Genomic DNA, 18848 nt, shown 5'->3' on the forward strand with positions numbered 1-18848 from the left:
ATGTGGATGCTGACTACCCAGTGACCAAAACTCTGAGGGATCCTGTGGCTGTGGAAGTGCACATCGTGAACAGGACTGACCCTAATCTTGTTCTGACTCTTGGGGACTGCTGGGTCACCCCAGGACCTTCTGCTTCCAGCCAGCCCCAGTGGAGCCTTCTGGTTAATGGGTAGGTGCTCCTCGTGTGAGGATGGTGTTGGGATAGTTTTGGCTGTTCAGTGCTAACTAGGGAGTCTGCTTGTCCCAGGTGCCCATACACGGGCGACAACTACTTGACCAGCTTGTTGACTGTGGACAGCACATCTGGAGTGGCCTACCCAAGTCATTACAAGAGATTTGTGTTTGAGATGTTTGCTTTTGTGGACCCTGTAGCTCAGCAAGCCTTGGCTGAAAAGGTAAAAATACTGTCTTGTGCTGCTTTGAGGCACCTATGGCCTTACTCGAAGTAGTACTGTGGTGGGCTCTAGTTTTGGGTATCCACGGGGCAAGGACTCTTCAGTTCTGGGGCTATGAGTGATTGTGTGGCTTCACCATTGTCCTTTCTTTCTCTGTAGATCTTCATCTACTGTGTTGCTGCTGCCTGCTATCCCTCTGCCACAGACCCCTGTACTCGGAGCTGCCCTGTAAGAAGTGCGTACCCTGCTTCAAACTAACAGACCAGTGATGCTGGTTATCTTTGTGGAACATTGACTCCATATTTGGAATGAATAGATTTCTAACATGCAGAGTTAGTTGACTGGAAGCATTTGGGTTTCTCAAGATGGCTCCTAAGGTAGTTTTTGAAGAAACCCTTTTCTCCCCACATTCTTTCAGGATCTGGCAGAGCTGCAGACAAGTTGGCACGAATTGCTTCCTCCAGGAAGAATGTGCTTCACAGTGGTCCTGTTGTCATTGAGGCTGACCAGGTGCTAACTTCCAGACTCCAGCAGCAAGGTAACCATCTTGTTTCTCCTACTGGAGTAGGCCAGAGTTCTGCTTGTTGTTTTGTAGAGTGGGGTTTAAGAACTTGGGGCAAGTCTGGTTGGCTGCCCTAAAGGGGGTCATTTTTCTTCAAGAACACTTTACCCCATCTGCTTTCAGGATCGGGCAGAGCTGCAGACAAGTTGGCACAAATACATTCATCCAGGAAGAATGTGCTCCTTCACAGTGGTCCTGTCGTCATGGAGGCTGACCAGGTGCAAACATCCAGGCTGAAGCATGAAGGTAACCATCTTGATCCTCCTACTGGAGTAGGCCAGATATCTGTCGAGGTCTTCATCCTTCACTGTATGGCTTGGAGAGTAAAATGTCCTTGGTCTTCCTCTCACAGCCCCTTTTCCTACTGGATACCTGGTGCTGGGAGTTGCAGTTGCCATGTTGATGTGGTCCTGATTTTGGCTGTAGTTGCTGTGAGGAGGTTGAACAGTCAAAAAGTGAATCTGAAATTTTAATAAACCTTTTTGGGGTATAAAATTTGAGTGTTATTGCTCCGGTGCGGGAGTAGATGGGTGGTTATGCTTTAGTTTTTTTGACTTCATACCATTCAGATATTTGGAGGGGTAGTCCACACTTTGGCACACTGAAGGAACTGTTTAGGAGTTGTTGCTTGGTAGTTGTAGATGACCTGTGGGGGAGCTTGTTTTACGTACTTTGTAGTAACTGTTTGCATGTAGGAGGTCTGCATGTGAAGTTGTAAGTTTGCAATACTAATGTGGGGGGGGGGGGGCTTTCAACATCTCCTGTATGTGAACCTTTGATCCCCGCTCTCGTACCTCTGCCTTCAGGGTAGTTTGCTTGACTTCATGCAGTTGTCTAGGGCAGCTGTTTTCAAACTGGTAGTGGGCATGAAGTAACAAAGGGGCACATGTTGCCATATGTGGCATAATTTTGCTATTCATAGGGAAACTGAACTGGTCTAGGGTTTATTTCTCCTGGATCTCTTCCAATTTTATCCCTTGCTTATATGGTTTATCCTGTTAATTGTGCATTACTCAATTTTTTTTTTTTTTTTTTTTTTCTCTTCTGTTCCCCACTGGAGTAACTTTAAATTTGTTAATCCCCTTTGTCTGGTACTTAACTCATCCACCACATTACTTCTTTTAATTCTTGACATGCATGTGCTGGTGGCTTCCTAGATTGGATATCCTCAGCCTTCCTTTTTAATAGTATAGGGACCTAATCAATGACTTTAATGGGTGTGACTTAAACCACCTGGACACCAGCAAAACCAAGGAGCTGGTGGTGAATTTTTAGGAGGACCAGACCCCTCATGGACCCTGTGATCATCAGAGGTGACTGTGTGCAGACCTATAAATACCTGGGCGTGCAGCTGAATGTTAACTTAGACTGGACTGCCAATACTGATGCTCTGTGTAAAAGGACAGAGCTGCTTATACTTCCTTAAAAGGCTGGTGTCCTTCAACATCTTCAATAAGATGCTGTAGGTGTTTTATCAGACGGTTTTGGTGTGCTGGAGAGGCAGCATAAAGGACGCCTCGTGCCTTGACAAACGGGTGAGGAAGGCAGGCTCTATTCTTGGCATGGAGCTTGACATCTGTGGCAGAGCAGGCACTCAGAAGGCTCCTATCAATAATGGAGAATCCACTAAACAGTGTCTTCTCCAGACGAGAGCAGCTTCAGTGACAGACTGCTGTCCCTGTCTTGCTCCACTGCCAGACTGAGAAGATTGTTCCTCCCCCAAACTGACTGTACCTTCCCCCACCCCCAGGTGGAATTGATAATATTTAACATACAAAGTTAGTCTTTTTTCCTTCATTGTTATCAATCAATCTTTAATAATTTTTTCTTTTTTTTTTTTTTTTAATCTGGCTGCTGCTGGAGTATGTGAATTTCTTCTTGCAATTTAATAAAATATCTAATACCCTGGTCCTCCTACCCACCTTCATGATTTTCTTTCAAACCTTGATCATGCAATCTCGTTAAGAACCAGAAAGCATCACACATTACAAATACCAATGACCTCCACCATTTTATTCTGGCATCGGTTTACTTGATGTACCTGCAGTCCTGTAGCTTCCAGTGGGTTTGTATAATCTTTTTCATGAACAAAGAGCTCCAGATGGCAGTGTGTTTTGTAATGGTTAAGGTGTTAAACCTCCATGCCAGAGCTTGTGGATTAAAGAAATCCCACCACTGTAACCTTTAAAAGTCACTTTGGCTGCAAGGGGACCAATGTTCTGAATTGCAGCTTGTCGTCTTGGTTTAATGTCCAACAGTGACATTGCTTTCTCTATCTAATGTACTTCCCATTCTCAGGTACTTTAGCATTTCCACTTCCTTCCCTTGCTCCTGCTGTAGCAATTTGAGTAAAGAAGTGGGCAGGAGTTACTTCACACATTTATGAGTAATTTGGCCAAAGTCTTTAAAGATGCGATTTGCATGGTGGTAAACCATGGCCTTGCAGCTGCAGTGGCAGTGTAATTTGATTCCATAGACCAGTCTTGGCTTGTCTTCAGTCCAGCTTGCTTTTCCATCATGAGGTCTTCAAATGGAGTAATGAGAATGGGCCACATGTCTACCTCAATAGGGCTGCAAGATTAACTTCTCGTGTCCATCTGGTATGAGAAGTGAAGGTGGACCTGATCAAGTTGTTACCATTCTTACAACAAACCAATAGGGCAGGGGTGGTGAAATCCAGGCCTCAAGGGCTGCAGGCTTTCATTCTTACCATCTTAATTATTGAACAGTTTCTGCTGCTGGTTACTTCTTTTAATTTGACCTCAGGCCCCATACTTTAATTGGCAGCAAAATTAAGCCAGCCACAATGACCTGTGCCCATTACACAATACCTGAAATTAAAGAGAGATGATGGTCTTGGTAAGGTTGATCTCTCTCAAGGCACCCAAACATTTTGACAGTGCCTCTTAGAACAGTTTTCAACATGTGTGCTGTGGCAGAATGAGAGCTGCAACAAGCCACGGAATTAAATAATGAGGTTATTTAACATCAAGAATTGGATTCTCATTAAGAAAGTGGAGTTTGAAGCCCCAGTTTAGCTGCTAATCTGTTAGTTTGTTTCACATCTCATTTCTGCTTGGCTGTCCTTTAATGAAGAAAGGAATCAATTCAGAGGGCTGAACTCTTCTAACAGGGAAAATCTATCTAAAATGGAATGTAAAAGGAGTTAAGTAGCAGTGAAAAACTGATCATTGATTAGGAAAAGGGTGAGAAGGAAAACCTGCAGCCACTGATGGCCCTCCAGGTTTGGAGTTTGCCACCTCTGCTCTAGGGGGTTTCATTAGAGAGAGTGGTTTGGAATTCAATGCCAATCATAAGCCGCCGTACTTTGCCTAAATAAAGCAATGGTGGTTGGATGAGCTTGTAACGGTGCTACTAGAGATTAAAAGTGCAACACACCCTGCATTGGCTCTGATTCATGAAGGTGTAGGGGCTGTTGGGATCAAATGGGGGTCAGTGTGGCTTTTAAAAAAAGGGGGAGGGGGGCAAAATGACCAAAAGGAAGGATTTTGTGCTTCACGTTTCTGTCTGTCTGCATTCTGTTGGGTTACTTGTGCTTAATCATATTGGCCCGGCACGTTTCTTGGTTGGTGCCTGTTACTTGAGGACTGTCTGTCTAGGGATTTATGGATATCTTGAGAAGAAGGGAGCTCTCCTGAACCAGTTTCACCATTTTGGGAACTACCGGTTGGGCTTTTTTACATTCCCCCCTTCGACGTGCTGATCTCTGGATTATCTATCTTCATTACATTTTATCCGTTGCAGTTTCCCCGTGGACTTTATAGTGAGTGAGTGTTTTATTGTTGTGGTTGGTTTTCATGTTTTATTGTACATCACCATAAAGGAACTGGGATGGGATCATTTGTTTTCATGATTCGTGTTAATACATTCATTATTTGCTATTTTTATATCCGATGGCTTTTTGTCTCTGAGTGCTGTGAATGGCAGGCCAAGGCTGGGTGCATCCCTGCAATCTCCACCATCATAATAAATAAATCCCCATCTTCTTGATTGGTGTGAATCTTGGTGGCACCGGACCAATACAAGCTGTACTTGAATTCTATTGTATAGTTTGTGGATGTCTCACAGGCAGGAAGTCCAAAACACTGTCCCCCCCCTTGCCACGCTGGTCTGATGTTCCGTTTTCAACCCAATCAATACAATTCCCTAATCCTGAGTTTATCCTAAAGATTGGGGTGGTTAGGTAAAAAAAAAAAAATCCAAGCTCTGGTGATGTGAGGAACTAAAAACGGGCCTCTGGACCTGTTATACCTTTCATTTGTCTACTTTACATATGAAGCCTCATTAAATATTAACTTCTACACTAGAAATAAGGCCACCACATGGCTCCAATGGAAGTTGCTTTGGCTAAAGGCGTCCACAAAAGTAGTGACGCTGTTTTGTCTTGACCGTGCTGCTCTTCTACATGAGATCCATTTCTGCTTTTCCCGGTGACTTGGGCTATGAAGGTCATTGCAAATCAGCTTGCCCAGAAAAGTGAACTTTTGATCTGGTGCGAGTGAAATTGAAGTAAATAATAAAACTCGAACCTCTTCTCTGACATTCCCTTAAATTTCTTTTCATGAAGTTCAGCTGTTGTAGGAGGTCTCCTTAAAAAGTGCACAGAAGTCAATTGAAATGATATCTGGGTAGCTGGGTGGGACTGTCAGCAGGTTTCAGAGCGTGGTTTTGAGTGTGTGTGTGGGGGGGTCTCCTCATTCCTAAAACCACCATTAAATTCCATGGGCACCTTGCCACAATATCTCTGGAAGGGATGGATGTTTAATGATTACATCCATCAGTCAGGAATGTGCCCATTCCAGCAACCAATCAGGCGCGAGGCAGAAACAAACTCTGGATGAGGCATCAAGACATTGCAAGGTGAAAACGAGCGCAAACACACACATGGGTCATTTTAGCACCACCAGACCTGCATGTCTTGGAAGAAACCGGAGCACATTATGGAAACCCACCAGGGGGTAAAAAAAAATAAAAAGGTGGGGAACACCAGTGATGTGACTCCCTACGAGGCAGCAGTGCCACTGCTCTGTCACAATGTGTAATTATTAACAGTATTCATTATTTAACCCTAATCCATGAATTGGGGGGGGGGGGTGTGTCTCCAAGACCCCCAGTCACAGATTTTCAAATTCTTTCCCTTTCAAGGTAATAAGACGGACATTTTGTGTTGTCTTGAAAAATGTGCCGGAATCCGCTTCTCAGTAGCTTAGTGCAAATAAGTGCTACAGTAGCACAAAGTAGTTGGGGGTCTCCGAGACCCCCATTCATGGAAACGTTACCATTTTTGTACAAGTGTTTTTGCTTTGTTTTATATTTTATGTTTGAAGTTTCTCACTGGGACCTTCAAAGCAGCAGAAATTGTTCTGGAACCTTCCCCAGATTTGTGCCTCGAGACAATCCTGTCTCGGAGGTCTACAGACAATTCCCTTTGACTTCATGCTTGGTTTGTGCTCTGACATGAACTGTCAACTGTGGGAACTTCTATAGACAGGTGTGTGCCTTTCCAAGTCCTGTCCAGTCAATTGAATTTACCACAGGTGGACTCCAATGAAGCTGCAGAAACATCTCAAGGATGATCAGGGGAAACAGGAGGCATCTGAGCTCAATTTGGAGCTTCACGGCAAGGGCTGTGAATACTTATGGACATGTGCTTTCTCAATTTTTTTAATTTTAATAAATTTACAAAAACCTCAAGTAGACTTTTTTCACGTTGTCATTATGGGGTGTTGTGTGTAGAATTCTGAGGAAAAAAATGAATTTAATCCATTTTGGAATAAGGCTGTAACATAACAAAATGTGGAAAATGTGATGCACTGTGAATACTTTCCTATCTATCTATCTAGTTGACCAACTGACAAAGTGAAATTTAACAGGATGCTCCATGTTGGGCTCTAGGTGTCCACTAAGAAATGACAATGATATGATATTTCAATATTTAGGGGTAATCCGCCCAATTTTCTACTGCAGAAGACTTCAGAATGTAAAACAAGGAGTGTCAAATTCCATGCAAATCCTTCAAATGGGAGTGGAGGGGTGTCCCACTTCCATGACCTGTGTGACGCACTGGGAGCATCAGGACCTGTCACAGGAATTGAAGGATCAGTGCAAGTGTTCAGTGACGGCAGGTGCTACCACCTAGGAGTTGTGAGCAGGCCGACCTCCAGAAATCCCACTTTGTATAAAACCAAAACCCAAAGCAGCAGCTCACTCTTCAATGTCCCCCTCTAACTCAGTTGTTGTTTTAAATTGCCACAGTAAGAAAAAAATAAAAATACTAAAGCCATTCATGTAGCTAAGAAAATTTATTAAATCCTCAGATTCACTTTTTGCCAGTTAAACTTCCTCACAGCAAGTACAGCCAACATCTGCACCACCATCAACATGGCAGCTGCAACTCCCAGCACCAGGTATCCAGTGGGAAAAGGGGCTGTGGGATGAAGACGAAGGACATTTACTCTCCATGTCATACAGTGAAGGATGAAGACAAAGGATCAGCCAAACCCACAAGTAGAACTCTGGCCTACTCCAAGATGGTTACCTTCCTGCTCCAGCCTGATTCTTCGCATCTGATCAGCCTCAAAGACCACTGGACCACTGTGAAGGAGCACATTCTTCTTGGATGAAGTCATTCATGCCAAATTGTCTGCAGCTCTGCCAGATCCTGATAGCAGAAGGGAGTAAGGGTTAGTTCAACTAAGGCATTAGGAGCCAAACTGCCTCCACTCCTCTCTGCATTTAACAAAGCTATGCATTCCAAATACGGAGTAAATGTTCTACTAAGATAGTCAACATACAATACAATACAATTTATTTTTGTGTAGCCCAAAATCACACAAGAAGTGTCACAATGTGCTTTAACAGGCCCTGCCTCTTGACAGACCCCCAGCCTCGACTCTCTAAGAAGACAAGAAAACCCTTGTAGGGAAAAAATGCAAGACACCTCGGGAAAGGCATTTGAAAGAGAGACCCCTATCTAGGTGCTGTGGGTGTCAAAAAGAAGGGGGTCAATACAGTATAAAAATAAAAATTGTAGAATTACGGAGGAGAATTTAACAGTAGATGATATCACATAATAGGATTTGGATCTGTTTATCACAGCACCTCTGGTCAATTCATTTGAATTAAGCTACTCACTTCTCGCAGGGCAGCTCTGGGTACAGGGTTCTGCTGCAAAGGGATAGCAGGCAGCACTAACACAGTAGATGAAGATCTACAAATAGAAAAGGGAAAATCACACTTGGTAGGAGCTCCACCACTGGACACCTACAACACCTTCTCAGTTCTTTTACAAGACATCTGATTCTGCTTCACTGCAGACTGAAGTGCTAAAGAAACATGGAACATGACCACAAGAGCCTCAAAAGCAGCCATGATGCAGAATCTGTACAAGGCAAAGAAACCCACCTTTTCAGCCATGACTCGCTGAGCTACAGGATCCACAAAAGCAAACATCTCAAATCTCTTATAATGACTTGGGTAGGCCACTCCAGATGTGCTGTCCACAGTCACCAAGCTGGTCAAATAGTTGTCCCCAGTGTATGGGCACTTGGGCAAAGCAGACCCCCAAGTTAGCACTGATGAACCAAGACAATCCCAACACCACCCTCACAAAGGGGGGCACCTACCCATTCACCAGAAGGCTACACTGGGGATGGCTGGAAGCAAAAGGTCCTGAAGTGACCCAGCAGTCCCCAAGAGTCAGAACAAGGTTAGGGTCAGTCCTGTTCATGATGTGCACTTCCACAACCACAGGATCCCTTAGAGTTTTGGTCACTGGGTAGTCAGCATCCACATAGTAGAAGCCATAGGAGGAATCTAGACATGGAAAAGAGATTTTGGTTACAGGGAAGAATTTCAGGTAGGCCTGAAAATGATCTTCTCATATGAAGGCCACTATGTTCTAGAGGAGGTTCATTCAGAGATTGCGTTTTAAGGAATCAGCTGATAAGCCCACAGGGATCCCACCCCATGAAGTATCTGTTGCAATGACCAATTCCAGGTTAAATGGCCCTTGCTCTACTACTGGAAGAGGTGGAGCCACAGTATACACCTCAGCCTCCACTTGCACATCCTGGCTTCCTGAGTATGTGCACTGGAAGAACAACCTGAGGAGAGAAACACCACATCATAGCAGGTAGAGCACATTTAGGGTTAGAGGAAGCAGGTTCAGAAACCTTACTTGTAGACACTGTCCCTGGTGATGGAGCCCTCTGGACCACTCCTCACAGTGATGGCAGCAGACATGGTGTTCTGGTAAGTCATATTGCCACCAGCCACCTGAAACAGGGACATTACAATCACTGCTGGCCCCAACTGATTGGGTGAGGCCACCTTTCCATACCACTAGCACCCCATTTTGCACTTTAGAATTATTCTCAGAATTCTAAACCAGAAATCAAGCAGATTGGTGACATCTTAACATTGTTTAATGTGGGGTGAAGTTCAGATTGTGTTTGCCCATCACATTTTTTCAAGCCAAACATCTTCTGAACCGACACCTGGGAAATGTTATGACGTCCCCCAGATGGATCCTCACGTGAACTGTGCTGCCACAGGCACTGACTGGAAACTTGTACATGACAAAGCTGGACAGGCTGGTCAAAGGGCAGCAGCTGGATTAACTATTACACAAAGTAGACAGTGCTTAGGACATCGGTATTTATATGTAAATATAAAATAGCCTTAACAAAAGTTAACAATCATATTAATCTTCAATACAAGAAAATCAGAATGTGGCAACTGGCACCCGGTCCACCGAGGCTCCAATGATCGTTCTTGTCTTTTTCATGTCAATGGTCCTAAAACACATTTTTAGGGTTGTGTATTATAGAAGTAAATATTTAACTCCGAGGATTTATTCAAAGTTTAAAATTGTAATACGTTCATAGCCCGTCTTTAAGGAGACCTGTTAAATGTAGGCGATTATTTCATTAGGACATTCGAGTAAACAGCAACAGTCAAACATTTCTTTAAATCTGACTGACTTAATCAAGTAGAGCCCACACTTAAGTCAACCTCAATCCATTACAATTAGGCGGACACAAATTTGTATTCATATGCTGATTGAAATTTTCTTCAGATGTTGCTTAGTAACAATAATTATCTCATATCAAAACTTTTACGATCATTATTTTTCAAAACTGCTAACCATAAATGATGGTGGTAAACATACACTGCAGTCGTAATAATACACTCGACAGAGTACTATAGTGTAAGATAGTGGCACTAGTACACTATGGACGCAGATGTATTTTATGAATATACACTTCGTCTCTCACAGTCACTTTATCCTTACCATCCACCTTTAGAAATTACTCCCACCTTTCTTTTTAAATATCAGTAAGGCAATTGGCTACAGTGGAACGTGAATGACAAATAACACCGATTGGCGATTTGCTGAATAAAAAGGTGATTGACCGCGACGTTTACATTTGTAATTGGGTGATAAGTGCCTGACGTACACAAATGTAATATATGATTGGCTGATTTGTCACGCACATTATACTCCGGTCTGCAGCAATATCTACTTGTATTTGTTTGACAGCGCTTTGTCAATTAGACAGCTTTTGCGCTAATTTAAGATTTAGCCTACACTGAAAAAAATCATTCTTTGGTCTAGCTTATTTTACTCGTATAAATGAGTTTATTTTACATACAAATGGTAAAATTTAGAATTTACTTATGTTTACTAGTTTGCCCAACAAAATACAAGGACTTTCAACTTTACATTACTTATTACATTGCCTCTACTAAGTTTTTTGTTTAAATCCAATTATACATAGTTGGGCGGGCTTTTACTTTTGCGCATGCACACTGAGCAATTTCTCATTCGTGCACAGTGATCATCATACGGGTATGCTCACTGAAGAGCTTCTGATTTGTGCAAATTAGTCACCTGATTTATATTCATAAAACTGGCGGGTCTTTAAGCAATTTTTCTTTACATTTCATGGAATTGGTAAGATATTAATTATTTATATTTTATATCAGTTTTTTTATGTGCGCAGTTTTGTTAATACGTTAATAACTTACATTCCATATAAGCTACGATAATGTGAACAGCTTGTTAAGATGTTTATGTACTGCGGTTTAATCGCAGGCATTTATGTAGGTATTTTTTGTTGTTAATTTGTCTACAACTCTCCAAAGAACTGACTGACTTATAGCGTGAAAGTGTGTGATTATAGTATTTATTACAAGTAACTTTTATTCTCCTCGTAATCAAAACCTGTTGAATGTCCTTTTTTTCCTCCGTTCCAAACGCCATTTTTCGAGCACTTGTTTCGTGATAATCAAAGTTTGCACAATTTGCAACTAGATTTATAAATTACATAGAGCAATTAATTATCTGAAGACACAGAGATGTACAGTTGTTCATGTAAGTTTAAAAAATCTTTAACGAAGATCTTACATTTGGCATACTTTTTAAAATACTTGTGTATATACAGTATCACCAGTTTCAATATAAAGGTACTTCCTGGATAAAAACAAAGTTTCAGAACAGGTAACTTATGATGCCACAAAAACGTCATTGCAAAGGAGAAAACGGGGAAGACTACAAGGCATGTCATTTCTGCTTTATTAAGTTGTTGAATTGATATTTTATGTATTATATTTTTCTGATTCATGGCATATAAAATGGTTATTTATAAGAGGTATTCATTATTTTCTATCAGAATTTTTAATATATTCTCTTAGTATACTATTGGATATATATGGATATATATGGATTGCAGGTGGCAGCCAGTATTAATAGATAATTTGTATACTACAGATATAGATATATCTCTTAGAGTTATGTAATTATGTTATTATGGTAAAGATAAATTATTTGGAAATCACAAGTAAAATTAATTTTGTCATTTGTTTACTATTTTTACACAAACACATTATACATTCATTCAAAATGTTTTGTGTGTTTAAATTTATGACAGGTAATCACCAGTAAATATATATTTATAGCTGCACTTGATACTACTCCAAGTCTAAAATTACATATTTATTTTTAATAATTAATGCTGCATTATTTGCAATTCTTGTAGGTGTGAAATGAGGTGGTATTGTAATTTCTGCAGATCTGCTTAAGCACTATTGACTTCTTCCCAGCAATTTTGTACCTGGTCAGATTTGTGCAGTAGCAGAAGCAACGCACCCATGTTTAAAGGAGCCAGGCTCTTAGTCTGGTTATTATGGTTGGCAGACCAGCTTAAAATATAAAATGGCCAGTTACAGGACAACATTAAGATCCCTTGGATGCCCTGAGCTGAATTCATTAAAGAAGCAGTTGCAGGAAAAGTCTTCCGCAAGAAATATTAAAAAACCCAAGAAGGTTGAAGCGAATTGTCTTCCACCTTATCCAGCTGGGGAAATAAAACAAAGTCTTGAAAAAGAAAGCAATGAGCTTTTGAGTGAGGTGAGGAAGAAAGATAATCACAGTGTTATCACCCAAAAATGGCCAAAACATTTTCTCTCCGAAGGATTGAAGATTTCAAAGCAAGATGGCCAGCTCTCTTCAATGCCACTCAGGTACTGAAAAAATGTAAGTAATTTATCTTCTAAATTATTTTGAATTGTTATAGTTTCTTTTTTTTCTTTGTAATATGGTGTAGTTTTAGAGCTTTTTAAATGAATAGTTGTTTGTTATCATTTCAGAATTGTTTGTAATTAGTTCCACTTTATGGTTTGTGTTCTATATGTGCAGATCAGCAAAGAATTCCAAAGAATCCCAACAATCCATCTGGTTGCAAAGTTTACATCTTCCCTGGATAAATTCACACCAAGGTTGATAAACATTTTCCGTAATAAGGGAGGTGCCGTAGAAAAAGAAACCCAGGTGATGCTAGATATGTTATGGGGTAAGAAATATTGCAGAAATATTTATTAAATGACCTGGTTTGGTTGCTTCTTCACAATGCCTCTTAATACTGATTTAAACAGGAAAATACTCTCCACAAGTGAAGAGAGCTTGTTCTCTGCTGTGTGATAAAGTACCTTGGTGAAAATGTGGAGGATCTTCTCAGAGTACAGTATGTGGTAAGTGGATGAGTTTTATTTTTTTTCCTCTTCTGTTTGTGGAGATAGAGCCTGTTTCTCAATATTGCATTGACTGTGGACTTAAAAAAAAAAGCTCTAATCTATACGATGACAACTCTAAGAAACTAATAAATAAAATATATACTACTATAATATGTTAGTAACACTATATTCTTTCACTCAGTAGTTTATATTACTTTAATTTTTCTTTGCTTTGACAGTATATTGCACTGTTGCATGTCAGAAATAACACATATGGATGCTGATGCATAAAACATTGAAAACCAAAGAAATGACCAAGTCAAATTTAGAAAAGGCTTGAAAGAAAAGCAATTGATTTCATTTGTTGGGTGATGCCCTCTATGCTGGATGTCATCCATCCTGATTATAAAACATTAGTAATCTGAAATTTTTTCACGAACACTTTGATATTGTTTGGTACTATTCAGAATTAGTTTCTATTAAATTGTATTGTGTCACGATTTGCTTGGCTTTTTTTTGCTTTAAAACCTGAGATTGAAATTCTTCTCAGCCTGCTCTACCAGTGTAGGACAAGGAACAGGTAAAGTGTTTATTTTTTGGTGGAGTATTCCTTTGAAATGTAGATGTATTTGTTATTGATATTAATTATGGCATTTTATTTTCTTTAGGATGTTGAAGCTGATAGTATTCAGTCTGACTGGAGTCAGTATGCTCTCAAACTAATTTGTGGTAAAGCATGAAGGAGCTCCTGATGCAGAACCAGCAGATGTTGGTGTGATTGTTGAGTGAATTGAATCTGTAAATAATTTTGGTGAATTTGCAACAGCATGTGCCATGTTACTATGTGTTATATATTCACTGAATCTAAGTTACCCTAAAGAGCTCAGATATAGTCAGTCAGTCATTTCCCAACCCGCTATATCCTAACTACAGGCTCACAGGGGTCTGCTGGAGCCAATCCCAGCCAACACAGGGTGCAAGGCAGAGACTAATGCCAGACAGGGCGCCAACCCACCGCAGAGCTCAGATATACTTTAGAAGTATTCCAAAAATTATTTTTGGAATTTAATGGTCTCAAACGTAGCTCAAAAGTTCTTTCTTTAAAAAACAGGTTAATGTGCTAATGTTAGTGCTTTATTTTTTGCATCAACTTTATTTACTGCAATATTAGAAGACCATATTGTTTTGTATATACAGGGTATGACCATATTTCAGTCAAAAAAAGCATTGTTTACTGGATTTTTTTTTTGTATTTACCTACCAATATAGAGGCCCTATTTTACATAAGAATTTGTTAAGGTGGGTGGCACAGCAGTAGTGCTGCTGCCTCACAGTTAGGAGACCTGGGTTCGCTTCCCAGGTCCTCCCTGCATGGATTTTGCATGTTCTCCCCGTGTCTGTGTGGGTTTCCTCTGGGTGCTCTGGTTTCCTCCCAGAGTCCAAAGACATGCAGCTTAGCTGCATTGGCGATCCTAAATTGTGCTTGGTGTGTGTGTGTGTGTGTGTCCTGCGGTGGGCTGGCAACATGCCCGGGGTTTGTTCCTGCCTTGCTCCATATGTTGGCTGGGATTGGCTCCAGCAGGCCCCCATAACCCTGTAGTTAGGATATAGAGAGTTGGATAATGGATGGATGGCCCTACTTTACACAAGATTTTGTTAAGGTTATTAAGTTTACAGCTTCACAGTTAACCTTATTTTGTAAAAGTTACATACTGTGACTAGCAAACATTTAGAAGGAAATGAACAATTTGTAAAGTAAATGTCAGTGTTAATGAGCCCATAGGATGGCTGTAGGCATTTGAGAAGAGAAAATAAAGGTAAAATAAAATCTACATTGTAATTACTGATATTTGTAAAGAAAAATATTGTAATAATGTTTTATACATTAAAATACAAAAACTATACTCTTGTGCTTTTTGTGCTTTTTTCCACTTTTATGACTTCTGTTTGAAAAGGTAAGAATATTGAGTTACGCTTACTCAAAAAAATTATGGCAATCGATTGCGTAAACCTTTTTAAGTTTATTCCAATTAAAATCTTGTGTAACTTATACATACACCATTTGAGTAGGGTTAAATTATGAACACTAGTTGTTTCAACTTAAAAAAGTAATAATTTTGTAAATGAAAATGTTAGTTAATCCAAAAAATTCTTATCACATTTTTATTTTCACTCAACTCAAAAAGCAATGTTAAATTTACATTAATACCATTGTAGAATTTACTTAAAAGTAGTGTTAGTTGAAAGAACTTAAAAAGGTGAATGCAATTGATTGCCATAATTTTTTAAAGTTTATTCAACAAGTTATTTTTTTCAGTGAATGCATCATTCTCATTCGACAATGTTGGGTTGTGAGGACAGAGAAATTTGGAGAGCTTTGGTGACAGATGGTGACTAACAGCGGAAAACGACGTATAAAAGTTAAATTAATGGACAAGTACCATAAGCAGAATAAAATGAACACAGACTTTTCTGACCTTATGGTGACATGAGGCTGAAACACCGAAGGTCGCTTCACTTGCACTATTGATTTCTTGCCTTGACCTCAGTTAACCACCAGATGTCGGTGTTCATACTGGAGGTGAGGCTTCGAATCGTTTTCAGCACAAATAGAAAGAAAGCCTCAAAGCTTCACGAGGCTTCATTTCCCCATCATTATACATAACGAATTATTCCCAAATCTTCTTTTTTACAAAGTCCCTCTCTATAAATACACGTACTTGTCACGTTTCTCATCTTCCTTGATGTTTCCTGATGGAGGTCATTAAATGAACAGACACGTCGCCCCGCAGAGCAGACACTTCTGCACGGTCTACGATTAGACGGATCAGTCCGATGCTGTGACGTGCTGATTGCTCAATAAACTCACACGAGCTAAAGGACTGCCGCCCATTTCCCGCGCTCCATTCTCGCGCCTTCTCACTAACGTGTCACGTGCACGCGCCGCCGCCACAGATAATTTAAACCCGCGCGCGCGCTCTCTTGTTCATGTGGTGTTCCTGTTGGGCGCATTTACAGCATGGCGCGTTTAGATTGTTGGTGTCTTTTCTGGCTGGTCGTTTGCGTGTCGGGCGCTCAGTTTGTCTTCGGGGATGTCCGCGTGACTAAGAAATGTGATGAGGAGACGATGACGCTGTCATTTGAAGGCTCTCCGACCGTTTTTATCCAGAGTGAGTGCGCCGTGTCTTCAATCACTGGGACTTGTCCGTACCTGCTTATTTAACTAAATGTCGTCCCCTCTTTTTTTTTTCCATTTCTTTAGAGACGAGAGCCGGACTGGTAAAGGTGACCAAAGATCTCCCAGCAATCGTTCTCCGTGGACAGTCTGGTCGCACCACACTAACGGTGCCCTTTTCTTCTCCGTACGGTTATGTAGCCGAGCAGGTGAGTAGCGCCGGCACTTCAGGATAAACAGCTTGATTAAAAACCACCAACGGCTGGTTTGTGCCTCTCCTGTTCTCTTTAGGGCTCCCAGTATGTAATGACCATTGCCGTTGGATCAAGATCAAATGTAAAAACCTTCACATGCCCTAAGCCAGGTATACTACTTTTCTAGATTAGCGCCTGGAGTGTCTCTCCCATCTTCTAAATAGAATCTTTCACAGATTGGCGAGCTGTTAAAGTCATTGTTAATGAGAGATGCACAGTTACTGACAGTGAGAAGCTCCCTTGTGGAGGGTCTTCATCTATCAATCCAGCAGATTGTGAAGCCAACAACTGTTGCTATGATTCGAGCAGCAGCACCAGTCCATGCTACTATGCCAATGATGGTGAGTGGTTTGAAGGGGTGTGAGTGAGCAAAGGTGGCTGCTACTGGATATTCATGCTTGTTTGCTTTGGCCAGTGACTGTGCAGTGCACCCTGGATGGCCAGTTTGTGGTGGTGGTGTCGGAGAATGTGACCCTTCCTCCTCTGGATCTTGGGTCCATCCAGTTGGTGGACAGCAGTTGCAGCCCTGTGACCAGCCTTTCCAGCTTTGTTGTGTACCAGTTTCCAGTCAGTGCCTGTGGCAGCACAGTTCAGGTGAGACTCCATCTGGGGGATATATAGGAGCAGGGGGCTCTCCTGCTACTTATGTGATCTTGAGTGCTGGGTATTTAAATGTAACCCCCCAAATCCTGTACTAACTTCCTGGTCAGCAGTAATTGTAAAGTTCCTGTTTTCAGCTGGCTGGTGGCAATGTGACTTATCAGAACACCATGTCTGCTGCCATCACTGTGAGGAGTGGTCCAGAGGGCTCCATCACCAGGGACAGTGTCTACAAGTAAGGCTTCTGAACCTGCTTCCTCTAACCCTAAATGTGCTCTACCTGCTATGATGTGGTATTTCCCTTCTCAGGTTGTTCTTCCAGTGCACCTACTCTGGAAGCCAGAATGTGCAAGTGGAGGCTGAGGTGTATACTGTGGCACCACCTCTTCCAGTAGTAGAGCAAGGGCCATTTGACCTGGAATTGGTCATTGCAAGAGGTACTGTAGGAGGTGGTGGCTCATTTCATTTGAAGAAATGAAGCAATTTCTCTTACAAATCTGGATTTGTAGCTTAGATGTTAATGCCCCCCCTTTTCCATGGTCAGATCCCACCTATGGCTCCTACTATGTGGATGCTGACTACCCAGTGGCCAAAACTCTGAGGGATCCTGTGGCTGTGGAAGTGCACATCGTGAACAGGACTGACCCTAATCTTGTTCTGACTCTTGGGGACTGCTGGGTCACCCCAGGACCTTCTGCTTCCAGCCAGCCCCAGTGGAGCCTTCTGGTTAATGGGTAGGTGCTCCTCCTCATGTGCGGGTGGTGTTGGGATAGTTTTGGCTGTTTAGTGCTAACTAGGGGGTCTGCTTGTCCCAGGTGCCCATACACAGGTGACAACTACTTGACCAGCTTGGTGACTGTGGACAGTACATCTGGAGTGGCCTACCCAAGTCATTACAAGAGATTTGTGTTTGAGATGTTTGCTTTTGTGGATCCTGTAGCTCAGCAAGCCTTGGCTGAAAAGGTAGAAATACTGTCTTGTGCTGCTTTGAGGCACCTATGGCCTAACATGAAGTAATACTGTGGTGGGCTCTAGTTTTGGGTATCCACGGGGCAAGGACTCTTGACTTCTGCGGCTATGATTGATTGTGTGGCTTCACCATTGTCTTTTTTTTTTTCTCTGTAGATCTTCATCTACTGTGTTGCTGCTGCCTGCTATCCCTCTGCCACAGACCCCTGTACTCGGAGCTGCCCTGCAAGAAGTGCGTAGCCTGCTTCAAACTAACAGACCAGTGATGCTGGTTATCTTTGTGGAACATTGACTTCATATTTGGAATGAATAGATTTCTAACATGTCGAGTTAGATGACTAGAAGCATTTGGGTTTCTCAATTTATGCTCCGAAGGTGGTTTTTGAAGTAACCCTCTTCTCCCCACATTCTTTTAGGATCTGGCAGAGCTGCAGACAAGTTGGCACGAATTGCTTCATCCAGGAAGAATGTGCTCCTTCACAGTGGTCCTGTTGTCCTTGAGGCTGACCAGGTGCTAACTTCCAGACTCCAGCAGCAAGGTAACCATCTTGTTTCTCTTACTGGAGTAGGCCAGAGTTCTGCTTGTTTTTGTAGAGTGGGGTTTAAGAACTTGTGGGGCAAGTCTGGTTGGCTGCCCTACAAAGGGGGCTCATTTTAGCTTCAGACACTTGACCCCATCTGCTTTCAGGATCGGGCAGAGCTGCAGACAAGTTGGCACAAATACATTCATCCAGGAAGAATGTGCTCCTTCACAGTGGTCCTGTCATCATGGAGGCTGACCAGGTGCAAACATCCAGGCTGAAGCATGAAGGTAACCATCTTGATCCTCCTACTGGAGTAGGCCAGATATCTGAGGT

The 18848-nt window shown here is 41.8% G+C and overlaps 2 protein-coding genes across 6 annotated transcripts in view; one reads left to right on the top strand and one right to left on the bottom strand.

Moving 5' to 3' along the window:
• Nucleotides 1–18848, top strand: part of LOC114641722 (zona pellucida sperm-binding protein 4-like) — a 177463-nt gene that overhangs the window by 136686 nt on the left and 21929 nt on the right. The window contains exons 1-12 of one of the 4 annotated variants that reach the window (XM_051927463.1): nt 15956–16163; nt 16256–16377; nt 16460–16532; nt 16599–16763; nt 16838–17016; nt 17160–17257; nt 17332–17459; nt 17567–17756; nt 17838–17985; nt 18148–18223; nt 18408–18530; nt 18680–18802. In XM_051927463.1, the coding sequence (XP_051783423.1) occupies nt 16013–16163; nt 16256–16377; nt 16460–16532; nt 16599–16763; nt 16838–17016; nt 17160–17257; nt 17332–17459; nt 17567–17756; nt 17838–17985; nt 18148–18223; nt 18408–18530; nt 18680–18802 (1576 nt within the window). In that variant the 5' untranslated portion in view covers nt 15956–16012. Of the gene's footprint in view, nt 1–247; nt 396–554; nt 631–15941; nt 16164–16255; nt 16378–16459; nt 16533–16598; nt 16764–16837; nt 17017–17159; nt 17258–17331; nt 17460–17566; nt 17757–17837; nt 17986–18147; nt 18224–18407; nt 18531–18679; nt 18803–18848 lie in introns of those variants that run through there. The other 3 variants (XM_051927464.1, XM_051927462.1, XM_051927465.1) reach the window with 3 other exon arrangements.
• LOC114641729 (zona pellucida sperm-binding protein 4-like) overlaps nt 1–18848 on the bottom strand; it is a 290625-nt gene that overhangs the window by 5268 nt on the left and 266509 nt on the right. The window contains exon 11 of one of the 2 annotated variants that reach the window (XM_051927504.1): nt 7593–7639. The exons of the other annotated variant lie outside the window; for it this stretch is intronic. Within the exon in view, the coding sequence (XP_051783464.1) occupies nt 7608–7639 (32 nt within the window). The 3' untranslated portion in view covers nt 7593–7607. Of the gene's footprint in view, nt 1–7592; nt 7640–18848 lie in introns of those variants that run through there. 2 annotated transcript variants of the gene reach the window in all.

Source organism: Erpetoichthys calabaricus, chromosome 5, assembly GCF_900747795.2.
Source record: "Erpetoichthys calabaricus chromosome 5, fErpCal1.3, whole genome shotgun sequence".
Classification (NCBI taxonomy): domain Eukaryota; kingdom Metazoa; phylum Chordata; class Cladistia; order Polypteriformes; family Polypteridae; genus Erpetoichthys; species Erpetoichthys calabaricus.